At 38.5% G+C, this 13,201-nt stretch overlaps 1 protein-coding gene across 1 annotated transcript; it reads right to left on the bottom strand.

Moving 5' to 3' along the window:
* Positions 1 to 3,199: 3,199 nt before the first annotated feature.
* On the bottom strand, positions 3,200 to 9,467 carry gja1b (gap junction protein alpha 1b). The gene is made up of 2 exons (XM_047388356.1): positions 9,283 to 9,467; positions 3,200 to 6,732 (listed from the first exon to the last, which is right to left on the bottom strand). The coding sequence occupies exon 2, from the start codon at positions 6,714 to 6,716 to the stop codon at positions 5,553 to 5,555; it is 1,164 nt and encodes a 387-aa protein (XP_047244312.1). The 5' UTR covers positions 6,717 to 6,732; positions 9,283 to 9,467; the 3' UTR covers positions 3,200 to 5,552.
* Positions 9,468 to 13,201: the final 3,734 nt, after the last annotated feature.

Below are 13,201 nucleotides of genomic sequence, written 5' to 3'. Positions count from 1 at the left end.
GGTATAAGCATTGCTTACTTTCTCTCCGAGGCCAGCCGAAGAGAAATCCCCAGTAGAGAAGCTGTTTCTACAAGCCGAGTCTGAAGGAAGGACAACGGCCTGCATCACCGTGTTTACGGTAATGAACAGCTGATTGATGGACAGAACGAGCCGTCTTTCAAGCCACAGCTCCGGAGGTCAAGTTAGCTGAAAGCTAACCGCTTGTTGACTGTGGACGTTTCTTCAAACTTCGCCCTTGGACAACATTTCCTCACCATGGTTCATGAGGTTAGGTGTTTTGGGCAGAGACAGATTTAGAATGAAATGATCTAAACATTTTTCATTTTAGGAAGTTTAGTTTGTGTGAAACTCCGCTACCTTAGTGCTAGCAGGCTATCTGCAGCACACGGGCCCTGTTTGTGTTCTTTGTATGTTTTTAAAGTTAAGACAAACTTTATTTAAAGGGTGATTTTAAACAGAACATTGCTCATAACGCGCCGTCCGCGCTTATGCATTTTAACCCTTTTATTAACCCTGGTATTTTAAAGGTATGTGTTGATTCTGGTGCTAAGCTATTAGCTTCTTTTGTTAGCTCAAATGCTAACTGGTAAGAACACGTGTTTGCTACTAAAGAGTATTTAACAGAAAGGTTGTGTTCAAGCTAGTGAATAATAGTCCCTGAACATCATTTACTAGATTTGATAACTAAGTAAACACCATTAAACCCCATTTCTCCAGAAAGATTTGGCTCTTTTCCAAAATACTCCCTTAATAATATTTCTTCAAATATTATTTCAATACATAAAGTCAGCTAATTAGACACCGCTGAGGAATGGTCATCCAGAAGGTTGGTTTTATTCAGCAGATCATTATTTAAAACATTATTTTATTAAAATAATTTACCTGATCTTGCATTGTGAATGGTTGTCTAAAGGTATGCCAATTATTGTCTGAGTTACTTCCAAGACTAACTTAACTTAATTTCCAGATTCTTCAAGATAATCCTTGGTTCTCAAACATAAACATTGCATGGTAATGTTGCATCACTCTTTTTGGTCATAATTTACAATCATCTTTAATCAACTTGTTTATATTGTACATAGCCCATTAATCTTCATTATTCTTTAATTCTGCTTGGTAGTTAGTTGGATTGTTTAGCATAGTAAAGAGTTTGTTGATTGAAATATGTTTGATAAATTAAATTAATAAATTGTTGTACTTTAAGAAATTGTGTGAATTCATTCCATATATGTGCAGAGTTTATGCTGTTCAATAATGTCAGAGCTCGTCTCACACCTTTCTATTTTGTCCTAATACCATCGCCTTACTGGGCTGGTTTTCACAGGACAATCCTTAACAGACCGAAATATTATTTGATAAAATATTAAAATATTAATATTAAATCATATTCTCAGATTCATAATTCTAACACTGTAGTTACTTATTCTTGGCATAACCACACTAGCCTTTTTTAAACGTTGAGGAAAATGATCTTAAAAGTATCTTATTTCTACAATATTTCAGATGAAACAAAGTTTAAAACATTTTTAAGATTTTAAGTACTGTAAAGCAGGTATGAAGTTTTAGGTCATGGACAGTTTCTGTCAGAGATGCATAATCCAATTGTTGAAAATAAGCTGGACGTTTCTAGAGGCACAGGAGACATGACCAAATTACCAGAGATGGAGCCACATTCTGTTTATCTTATTCTCTGAATAGGTCATTCAAACATTCTGCAAAGACACTTGTGGGACAGTATATGGTACTTCCCCAAATAAAAACATGATGTACGTACAATAACCTTAGAATTCGCTATAAAAAGATATGTAGATGTACCTCTACTGGACACTTCATTCTCGTCTCTTGTTTAATGGAAGTCCATTATTTACATAACCAAGCAGGCACTGAAATGGCCCTGTTAGGGGCTAAGACGTTTTCTAACCCACAGAATTCAGTAATGGCAAGTGGCAGCTGGCATGTGAGGAATGTTGCCTGAAAGCTGTGGCCTGTGGAGACGTCAAACATGATTGGAAATAGTTGAGCTCAGCAGACCATCCAGTAGGATCTGTTGTTAAAGATAACCCAAACGCTTTAGTGCGATTTCTTTCATAAATGCACCTACATTGATTATATGAGCTGAAGCAGACAGTATATTCAGGTATAGTGGATCAGGCCCTCTCTCAACTCAGTAGGCTGTCAAACTGTGTTTTGCTGGCTACAAATTTCTTTATAAGAAGGGTATATTATAAATATGGATGAGAAAGAACATAAGATTAGACCACAATTTATTTTTTAAAGAGTCAAGCATATCAAAGTCCTGGCTCTGATAAAGGTGCTGTAAAAATGTAAATATCCATTCTTTAAAGCGCCTTTATTCTTTATAAGGAGCTGGCCTCATGTCAGAAATATAAATTAAGCCATAGCCAGTCATGAGCTCCTCTGCCCTTCTGGTATTACCTGCAGTCAGCTTAGAATGACTAGTTAACTTAGCATGGAGTTATTTTGGGCAGTGGGAAGGCACTCTCTGGAGTAGCCAGGGAAAAGCCACACACCTGGAACATTCTTGCTGTGAAGCAACAAAGATAATGGCTCTTCTATTATGTGGCCCACCCAAGTATTAGTGAAAAAATGTACTTGGGCTAGATTATTTTTTTTTTTTGGTCCCCTGTTGAATATTCAACAAGGGGCTAAAACTATAAGACAATCTCAAAAGACCATCATTACCATCTGATACAGAGCAGCAGTTACTGAAAGCCCAACTTTAGTTTTTATGAATGCTAATAAAAACCATCCACATTGTATATGTTACTGTAAAAATGAATTAGAGGAATACATATTTTTTTTTTTTTTTTTTTATTTCTACCAAAGCTACAACTTGGAATAACACCTACAAATGACAATGTTTGTGAATAGGTACATACTATATCACTAAACTGACCTGAAAATTTTGGACCAATATTTTCTTTTGGAATTGGAGAAAGCATCTGTTGCAATGTTAGCGTGAAATAATTGAAAAGAAAAATTAAAATTATTTGATTATCAAAAGCATATTATAGTGACATGAATCCATTGCTGATGGAAACTTGAAGCCTTTTTGACGACTGATGGCCAGAAAGTCTGAAAAACGACAACAAAGATAGCTATAAATTGGGAAAAAGCATTAGTTAGTTCAAACCAAACTGATGAGTCTCTCAGGAAATGAAAGTAGTTCAACCGGAAATGAGGACTGAAAACGTTTATTGGTTAAGATAGCATTTCACAGGTGAATTAGTAAGTTCAATTCAATTCAATTCAGTTTATTTATATAGCGCCAATTCACAACACATGTTGTCTCAAGGCACTTCACAACAGTCAGGTTCATACATTCCAATTAATCCTAACCATTGAACAGTGCAGTCGGAGTTAGCTTTTTATTCAAATTGGATAAAAAGTTTTTCTATCTAAGGAAACCCAGCAGATTGCATCTAGTCAGTGACTTGCAGCATTCCCTCCTCCCGGATGAAGTTGCATTTCTTACGATCAATTTTACTTTGCACAATAGCAGATCCCCTGGGTAAACATTTCTAAACTGCAGCAAATGCTTGCTTCTATCCAAAATGGAAGACCTATCTTAAAAATCAATTCATTACAAATGTTCAGTTGTCTTATCTTATATTGAAGAGTTGAGATTTGTGTTAAAAAATAAATTAGTAACATTTATCAGAAAATTCACCACATACACTTTGCATTAAGTTACACCTTTTAACAGCAAGATCTCAGTGCAAATGCCTTTGTAGCTGAAAAGATCCTTGTCAGTACCGACAAAATTATAAATTGACAAAAACTTGCACTAAATTGACACTTGTGGAACTAAAAGGAATTGGATTTAAGGTAAGAGAAGACTAAATATTAGTCCAGATCTATGACCAGTCTTCAATAAAATTCACATTTTTATTGTGACACAGTTGGCTTGATGTACAGTACTACACATCTTTCTTCAAGCAGCAATTATTTAAACAAGGAAAAAACATTTATTAAACACATTTGAAATACTACTTAGAAATGGAAAAAAAGAATGCTGGTCCTTAAATAACTGACGGTAATAAAATCTGATAAAATCTTTATTTTAGGAACCCACAAACAAGTGATGTCTGTTTGCAATTCCTGACACTTTCAGCCAGAAAAAAAAAGAAACTACAAAATGAAAACATGAAAAATCACAATATTCAAAGTTTATCAGGAGTCACCATTCCAGCTAAAGGAGAATGTTGGAATTTAAAGAAAGAGAAGAGGGGTTTTTACTCTCAATAAAAATGCATTTGTAGTTGAGAAGATGACACAGGGCAGTTGGGTTTGTTTTTTCTAAGTGGAAGGTGTTTTGCTTTCTCTACAGATTCTTCTTTCCCACTGAACAACGCAGCACTACTGCTGAAAAAACATACTCCTAACACAAGCCAAACACTCATGTTTCCTTGTGAGCAGGACTGGAACAAATGTTCAGTTCTTTATGTGGACAAGATCACAGTTAGGCAATGGAGGATAACCATGGCTATTAATAAAATGTAATGATGTAAAAAACAACTTTACCTTTCTGTCAGCTATCCAAACCACTATCTTATCAAATTTACCAGCTATCCACTAATGCCTTCATTATGATGTTCCATTTACTAGCTATAGCCCAAAGTGCAAATGCAATGCATCAAAGCACGGGAGTGTTCTTACCTGAAATAGAACATGACCAACCAAACACAGAGAATCACAAAGTGTCACCGGTCCACTTCTTTGTATTTAAGCTAAATCAGTGAATGTTTAAAATAAAATCACATAATACTATGTTCAGTTATCCAATTGTTCCCTTCTGTACACTACCTGACCTGTTAGTGCATATACTATATTCAATGTGTTAAATGTACATTGTTTTCTACAATCCTGTATTATTTGGAAACATATCGGTATGAGAAGTATCAATATTCCTTCCCCCCAAACAGATTACACATTGCTCCTATTCTCCATGTTTGTTGGGGCTGCGTTTTCTCCTTTTATTCTCACATGATTCTAGCATCCATTTTCCCTCACAAGCAGTAGCAGCTTGGTGACCCCCAGCACTTCTTCATTAACTACTGAGAAATATCTAACACACTAGATATTTGGTTAGAGCCTGGGACATGTCAGTGAGTCTAATAAATCACAAGTATTAAACATTCACACATTGCCATTGGTGACAAAAGCCATTTTGCCTCCACTCTGGGGCTTTTGCCAGTAGTTTTTAAAATTTGTCTGTGACTTGAAAATTAATTTGTCTAGTGTGAGCATGGTCACATGATCTTGAAACTTTTCTACAACTTTTTCATTTTATGAAAAGTTACAGCAATATTCAGAGAAAAATATATGCAACTTGTACTTTTCAGAAGTGTTAAAAATATTTTAATTTCATTTAGGTTTATTATTCCTCTGAAGGAATGTCTATACTAAGGACTATGACTGAGGTTAATCCCAGCTTTTATATCAATATGCATTCAATCCTTGCCTGATCCTTTGCCTGCAGATAATAACCTTGTCAGCTGGACAGACACTGAAGTAGGCAAAACCTTGGTTTACACGTCCAGGTCATCTGGCCTTGCTCTGCTCATCCTGCTGCTGGCACGGCTACAAGGTCTGGCATCAATTAAAGCCAGAGGTTGGAGATCATGTCCTGCTGTTGAGGGAAGTTTCTTTTGCTCGTGTGCATCATCAGGAAAGTCAAAGGCTTGCACATGGGAGTTTGAAATAGTGCTTCCTGCACCATTTCGCCCTAGCCGGTTCTGCTCTGTAGAGTAATTGGCCCAGTTCTGTTCATTGGCCTGTTTGTTGTAATTTCGGCATGAACCAGTTCCCCGCTCCCCAGTGGCCAGCTTGTAACCTGGTGGGGACAAAGGTGAGAGGGGAGCAGTTGGGGAAGAACAGCCATTATAGTAAGCATACTTTGTAGTGGACAGTTCTTTAGGGGTAGGGCTCAAAGTGCCTCCACTGGCATAGAGTGTGGGTTGTTGTTTTCCCTTTACGCGATCTTTAATTCTCTTAAAAAAAACATAGAAGAGCTCAATGATATTAAGTAACAGAGAAACCAGAGAGACAACCAGCATAAAGATGATGAAAACGGTCTTCTCTGTTGGACGGGAAAGAAAACAGTCCACCCTGTGTGGGCATGGAAACCTCTCACATGTGTAGATTGCAGACAACGTGAAGCCATACATATACCACTGGATCACCAAGAAGCCCACCTCAAACAAAGATTTAAAAAAAATGCTGACTATGTAGGTTCTAAGTAAGGCACCCTTCATCTTCACTTTGCCATGTTCTTCTATGCCATACTTCATCTTTTTTATCTCAATTTTTTTCAGTGGGATGTCAACATCACCTCCATCATTTTGTACAGCTTTAAGCTCCTCCTCCTTCCTGTTGAGTTTCTGCTCTTTCCTGTGCAGATAGAAAACATGAGCCAGGTACAAGAGCGTAGGTGTTGAGACAAAAATGATCTGGAGGACCCAGAAGCGAACATGAGAGATAGGGAAAGATTTGTCATAGCAGACATTTTCACAACCAGGTTGCTGTGTGTTACATTTAAAGGCAGACTGTTCATCTCCCCAGGCTGATTCCACTGCAGTACCCAACACCAGGATCCTGAAGATGAAGAGAACCGACAGCCACACCTTTCCCCCAGCTGTGGAGTAGGCCTGAACCTTGTCCAGAAGACGACCCAGAGCACTCCAGTCACCCATTCTTCGGGAGTGTGAGCTGGAACAATAGTAATCATAATATTACTACTACTATTATATAGACAGTATGATGCAAGATAATTTTGTGCTAAAGCAACTTAGATGGCTTGTGGGGAAGACATACAGCATTCCTTATTTTTTGTTTAACTTTTTTCTTTTTGTGAAACAAAACATTTATTTCAGGCAAGGTGCTAAAAAAAGACAACTAAAACTGACACAATGTTAGGAAATTATTATTAAAACTTTTCACAGACATTAGATGTATTTTCAAAACCTGTAAATGGCTTCTTCTTGCAATGAAAATATGACTTCAAGCAACTTTTCACCTTGACAAATCACTGAAATCTATGAACTCCTTAAAAAGAGGCAACTGTGCCTCAGTGGGAAGAGTAGTTTGACTTGCAATCCAAGAGTTGTGGGTTTGTTTCCAGGTTTCTTCAGTTGCACGTTGATGTTCTCCTGTGCCTCGATCTGTGTATCGGTGTATGTATCTGTGTGTGTTTGGAAGTTTAAATGTGGCTCTAGTGTACAGTTCTTTGAGTGGTCGGTATGACTAGAAAAGCAGTTTTTAGTTATTTATCATTTAAATCTTTAACAATTTTCTAAATGGATCTAAATGTACCCAGTATTAATAAGAGACTGATGATTATGCTAAATGACATCCCTGAGATTGAAAAATCTCCAAAATATACAAAAGAATTTGATAACTTTATGATGAAAACTGCAAATCCGAGACTAAATAACAGCCTATGGACAACGAATCATTGTCCTGTGTTTCTACATGTAGAGCTAACATTATGTCGGAAAAAGGCCACCTCCCTTTTCCTTCAAGTGGTCAACTACAGCAGGAGCCTCTACAGCTAAGTTGCTAAACTTTTATAAAAAGGCAAAGGCAAAATTCCAGTTAGATCCAGTTTAAAGAACTGCAATAAAGTCATATGTTCCAGGCCCGATATTGGATGAAAAAAAACCCAAAACAAAACACATGGCCCTAATCACAATCCTTCTCCTAGTCCAACACGGTTACTTTCTCATGCTTTTCAAACCTATCATGTGAGAGGTTTAGACTTGTTTTAAAATGTGTGCCAAAGTTTAACTAGCTGCACTTAGATTTATTGGTCAAAAAGGTCTCAACTTCAGATGCCGAATTTTAAAACTCTGCAAACTCTAGAGCCATGATTCCTCAACAGGTTTTACTTGTCAGAGGGAAGATAAATGCATACTACTCACCAAGTGGGTGAACACAAATAAAAAACATCAAAGAGCATAAGAGAAGTTCATTTGTACTGTTTTATTAGTGAAGTTCTACAGAATAATTAAGTCTAAAAACAGAAAGTGTGACGTGAGTCCTAAGAAGACAGGGTAGTGCAGTTAGATTGCTCACAGTGTGAAAGCAATAAATCAACTTCCTGCTTACACAGAACAGAGGAAAACAGATATGTTTTCCTCTGGAAAGAATGCCAGACTATCCTGTTATAATGATTTAATTTCTCTAAAATAAAATAAAACTGTAGAAAAAGGGTAATCATGTGTCCGAATTAAGTAGACTTGTTTTACTCAGTCCAATGTTAATCCTAAGTAGGCTTTTGACACAGGCACTGAGAAGTCAAGAAAGGGTCCTCAACAAACAGCCCTTCTCAGCAGTGAAGTTTTCACATCCTAAGGATCTGGAAATCTTTAAGACTTGTTAAAAGAAAACCTTTGAGAAATATTTCACATTCATTTCTTCTTATCTACCCTTATGTGCATGCAAGGACATGTTGAAACAGACAACATGATTTCCCTGCAAATATAATACCTCAAAAATCCTATTTAAAAAAACTGTTGTAATATACCTGATCAGCTTCAAAACATCTGGTGTTGGGTTTCATGAAGTTCTCGCTTTTACCTAAAGAAACCTTTTCCCATGGATGTTTGTTCACCCTACAGTGTGGGCTAAAAAGAACTACCAGGGGTTGTGACAGATCAAATTCCTTCATCCAAGTCTAAAAAGGAACTTGTAGACTAATCCTCATGCTGCTAAATCAAATGCATGTGTTCTCACTTGTTGCACATTAAGCCACATTCTGTAAAAACTATTTCACAACTTCTTTCGGTCTAAAGCAAATTGAAGGCAATGAGGAGCTGAGGACAATTAGGTGTCTGTGTGGTTATTGAGTAGAAAATATCCCGCCACTTTCTACATGACTGAGTCTGTCATGTAGAAATAAGCAGAACAATGGGCTGCAAGAACTGAACCTTTCTGCTGCAGCTTCAGCCTCTCTACTATGGTCAGAATTGAAGTTAGAGAAAGCTGAGCAGCCTACCTTTTATTGGTTCCTGAAAACCTTATTTAATAAACGAGCAGAGAAGGCTTTTAAATGTCTAGCAAACCCTTCTTGTGTACATAGGGGTTTAACTTGATTTCGAGACGCTTTACTTGAATAAAGATGAATACTACAGAAAAAGAAACTTTAAAAAAAACATGATGTTAAAGTTTGTAAATGTCTAATAGGAGTCTGCCCATCTAGTCCTAACGTCAGGCCTTCTACTTTTCTGTTTGTTCCGCTTTGATTCCACTTCAGCTTACCTGCAGGGTTACAGACGGCGGCCCAGCGTCGCTTCTTTGCGATGGTAAAACTTCCCTTCCACGTTCGGGATCCGGAGGAAAAAGTGATCCGAACTCCTGAAACTTCCCTTTTAACTGTCCCGTCACAGAAGTTATAGTCACCTGATCTCTACGTCAAAACACGAAGCCCCTGAATGCTGGAAGCGGAGGGGCCAAAACTCCCCCAGAAACAGGGCAGCTCCTCTCTGCTGACGGTGGGGGTCCAACAGCACCAGCAGCTTCGCTTTCCCTGTTTAGTGTGCGGTGCCACAAACAGGCCGCCTGCAGCACGACCAATTCTTTCTTGCTTACAATATGTTTTAATGAGAGTAAAGGACTTTTAAACTATAAATGTATACAATAAAAGTAACAAAGTCAAAATGGGAGAAAATCTGTCTCTACAAATTGGATGAAATTTTGTCTTTTTCTATGTTTCTCACTTTTCTGTAAAAGTCTAACATCTATACCCAAATCCTAGAACAACATTTTGGCTTGAACTTCCATTGAAAAAGAACTCGACAAAACACACTAGAGGGTACTTCAGTAGTGCATAGCGCCGCCTTGTGATGGTCCTTAAATATGAAACTCACAGAGGGTGTTTTTAGAGTAGTTTTCATTTTAGACACATTTAAAAACAAAGTAACAAAAGAAAAAAAAGGCACAAATAACTTTGTTGATCCTACTGCTAGCAGGTTGAATCATTTGAGATTGGAATTTAACTCATTTAAAAATGTTTCTATCAGATGCAATATTAAGTGAGAAGGGATCTAAGGCCTCATATATACCTTCTTAATCTTTGTATTTGCACTGATTATCTTCAGTTTTTAAGAACATGAGAAATGTAATGATCACAGAGTGCCTTCTAGTTTTCTATGTTAACAAGTGAGGTGTAAAAAGCTACCAAATAGTATGTTTAACAGTCAGTCAATATTTCAAAATATAGGAATACTGAAACAAACTTGTGTAATTGCTACAGATCAGGTGCTCTTCTTTTTACTAAGGGAATTACTGTGATCATTGTCTCTGGAAACATTCTGAGATGGCAGAAGCAACAATAAAAAGCCTTCATAGTGTGGGTTCTGAGCTTCTGAAGCTACGTTGAACTGAGTGAATGCTGTCTCCTTACAAGTTGGTTTCTGCTTACTCCTCTCTTCTTACAGATGAGGTAGATTATTTCAATTATATTGAGAAGCACAGAAATGCATGATACTACAAGCGTATAAATAATAAAGATTGTCATATCAGTTGGTCAAGAAATGTAACACTGTGCACTAGTGAAATGTCCACAAGGCGAAGACATAGTACAGTGAAAGTAGGAAACCATGAATACAGAACATAGGATGTAAAACCCAGCTGGGTCATGTTCAATACATTTTAATTCAATTTAGTTTTATTTATATAGCGCCAATTCACAAAATATGTCGTCCCAAGGCACGTTACAAAGTCAATTCAGTCACATCATACAGATTTCAAATCAGATACATACATTCCTATTAATCCTAACTATCAAACAGTGCAGTCAGATACAATTTATTATTCAAATAGTTTAAAAGGTTTTCTGTCTAAGGAAACCCAGCAGATAGTATCAAGTCAGTGACTTGCATCATTCGCTCCTCCTGGATGATTTCTAGAATTGCACCGTTCAAGGTGGCAGCAGGTTGGAGCAGCTCTGTTACTTTTGATTCTGATTTATTATTTTTTCTTTCTTTTTTATTCTTCCTCTTGTGGTGGATACAGTTGATTTTTTTTTTTTTTTTTTGGATAACTGTCCTCTCCGGTGTCAGATGCTGTGCAGCTTGAAGAATTTTTCCTAATACTTTCCATTTTTGGACAATTATTATGATGGATTGCCATGGCAACGGGGTTGTTTCTTACAACCGCGAGCAGCTGATTAAGATCTCAAAAGCTCAAATAATACTTCAACTACAACCCCGAATCCCTGATGAGTTGAAAAGGAGACGCCTTGGATGCAGAGCAGGAGCTAAGAGAAGAGAGAGAAGGAGGAAGTTCAAACCATCTCTTCCGTCGATTATGATGGGCAATGTGAGATCGTTGGGAAACAAGTTAGATGAACTCCAAGCCCTACAAAGGACCCAGCCAGAGTACCGGGCATGCAGTATTATGTGTTTTATTGAGACATGGCTGCAGGATCATATCCCCGACTCCAGCGTCTCTCTGCTGGGCTTTTCAACCATACGAGCAGACAGAGATTTAAAGAGGAGCGGCAAATGTAAAGGAGGTGGACTGGCAGTACTTGTGAACAACAGATGGTGTAATCCAGGACATGTAACTGTGAAGTGTCATCTCTGCAGTCCAGATATTGAACTGTTGGCAGTAAGTTTTCATCCATATTATTTACCCAGAGAGTTCACCAGTGTTATTTTGGCAACAGTTTACATTCCACCTTCCGCTGTTGCTGACACTGCATGTGATGCCATCAGCTCAGTTGTTGCTAAGCTACAGACACAAAACCCCAATGCTTTTGTGGCAATTTCTGGTGATTCTAACCATGCTTCACTCTCTGCTACACTTCCAACGTTTCAACAGTTTGTCAGCTGCTCTACCAGAGAAAACTAAACATTGGATTTGTTTTATGCAAATGTCAAGGACTCATACATCTCTACTGCAAGACCTCCTCTAGGCAAATCAGATCATAATCTTGTTTTTCTCTGCTCGAAATATAAGCCCCTTGTTCAGAGACAACCTGTAATAAAGAGGACTGTGAGAAAATGGTCACAGGAAGCTGAAGAAGCTCTGCAAGGTTGCTTTGAGGCTACAGACTGGGACCCACTGTGCCAGTCACATGGAGAGGACATCAATGCCATGACTGAGTGTGTAACCGACTATATAAACTTCTGTGTGGATAACATCATCCCCACCAGAACCGTGAGATGCTTCCCCAATAACAAACCTTGGATCACCAGTGACCTGAAGGACCTGCTTAGCAAGAAAAAAAGAGCCTTCAGAGAGGGAGACAGAGAATTATTGAGGATTATACAGAAGCAACTTAAAGTCAAGACAAGAGACAGCAAGGTGTACAAGAAGAAGCTGGAGAGCAAGCTCCAGCAAAACAATATCAGAGATGTGTGGACAGGGATGAAGAAGATTACGGGCTTCAATTAGAAGGATGATCAGACCGATGAAGGTCTGGACAGAGCCAATGAACTGAACACATTCTTCAATAGGTTCAGTTCAGAAAGAAGCTCAGCATCCTCCTCTCCTGCTCACAGCCAAACAGACATTCCACCTTCCTTTGACCCACAGGACCCACAGCTGTCCAGTAACACCTCAAATCTTTTATCTTCCACCTCAGCCCTAGACCCTTCTGCTTCTACATGTTTGCCTTCAACCATATCAGAAGATGCTGATGCTTCCTTTGCTTCCCCCTTCCACATGTGTGCCTCAAGAAGTCAAGTGAAGATGCAACTGGAGAGACTGAATCGGAATGAGGCTGCAGGTCCAGATCATGTCAGCCCTAGAGTCCTGAAGGCCTGTGCAGAGCAGCTCTGTGGGATTCCGCAGCACCTCTTCAACCTTAGCCTGGCCCAGAAGAAGGTTCCGGTGTTGTGGAAGACCTCCTGTCTTGTTCCGGTCCCAAAGAAAACTCACCCATCAGTCCTTAATGACTATAGACCTGTTGCCCTGACATCTCACATCATGAAGTGTCCTAGAGAGACTCCTGTTGGCCCACCTGAGTAAGCAAACAGTAAACCATCAGGACCCCCTTCAGTTTGCTTATCGCTGTGGAGTTGGAGTTGAAGATGCCATTAAACACCTGCTTCAACAAACCCACTGTCATCTGGAAAAGCCAGCAGCACTGTGAGGATCATGTTCTTTGATTTCCCCAGTGCATTTAATACAATCCAACCTGATTTGCTTTGTCAGAAACTCCAGAAGACTC

This window comes from Girardinichthys multiradiatus, chromosome 15 (assembly GCF_021462225.1).
Source record: "Girardinichthys multiradiatus isolate DD_20200921_A chromosome 15, DD_fGirMul_XY1, whole genome shotgun sequence".
NCBI lineage: Eukaryota > Metazoa > Chordata > Actinopteri > Cyprinodontiformes > Goodeidae > Girardinichthys > Girardinichthys multiradiatus.
The sequence above is the reverse complement of the archived record's forward strand: the minus strand, read 5'-3'. Positions and strand labels throughout refer to the sequence as shown.

What these genes read in the sequence shown, in the direction of transcription:
- gja1b (XM_047388356.1), bottom strand. Translation starts at nt 6,716, where the DNA reads ATGGGTGACTGGAGTGCTCTGGGTCGTCTTCTGGACAAGGTTCAGGCC.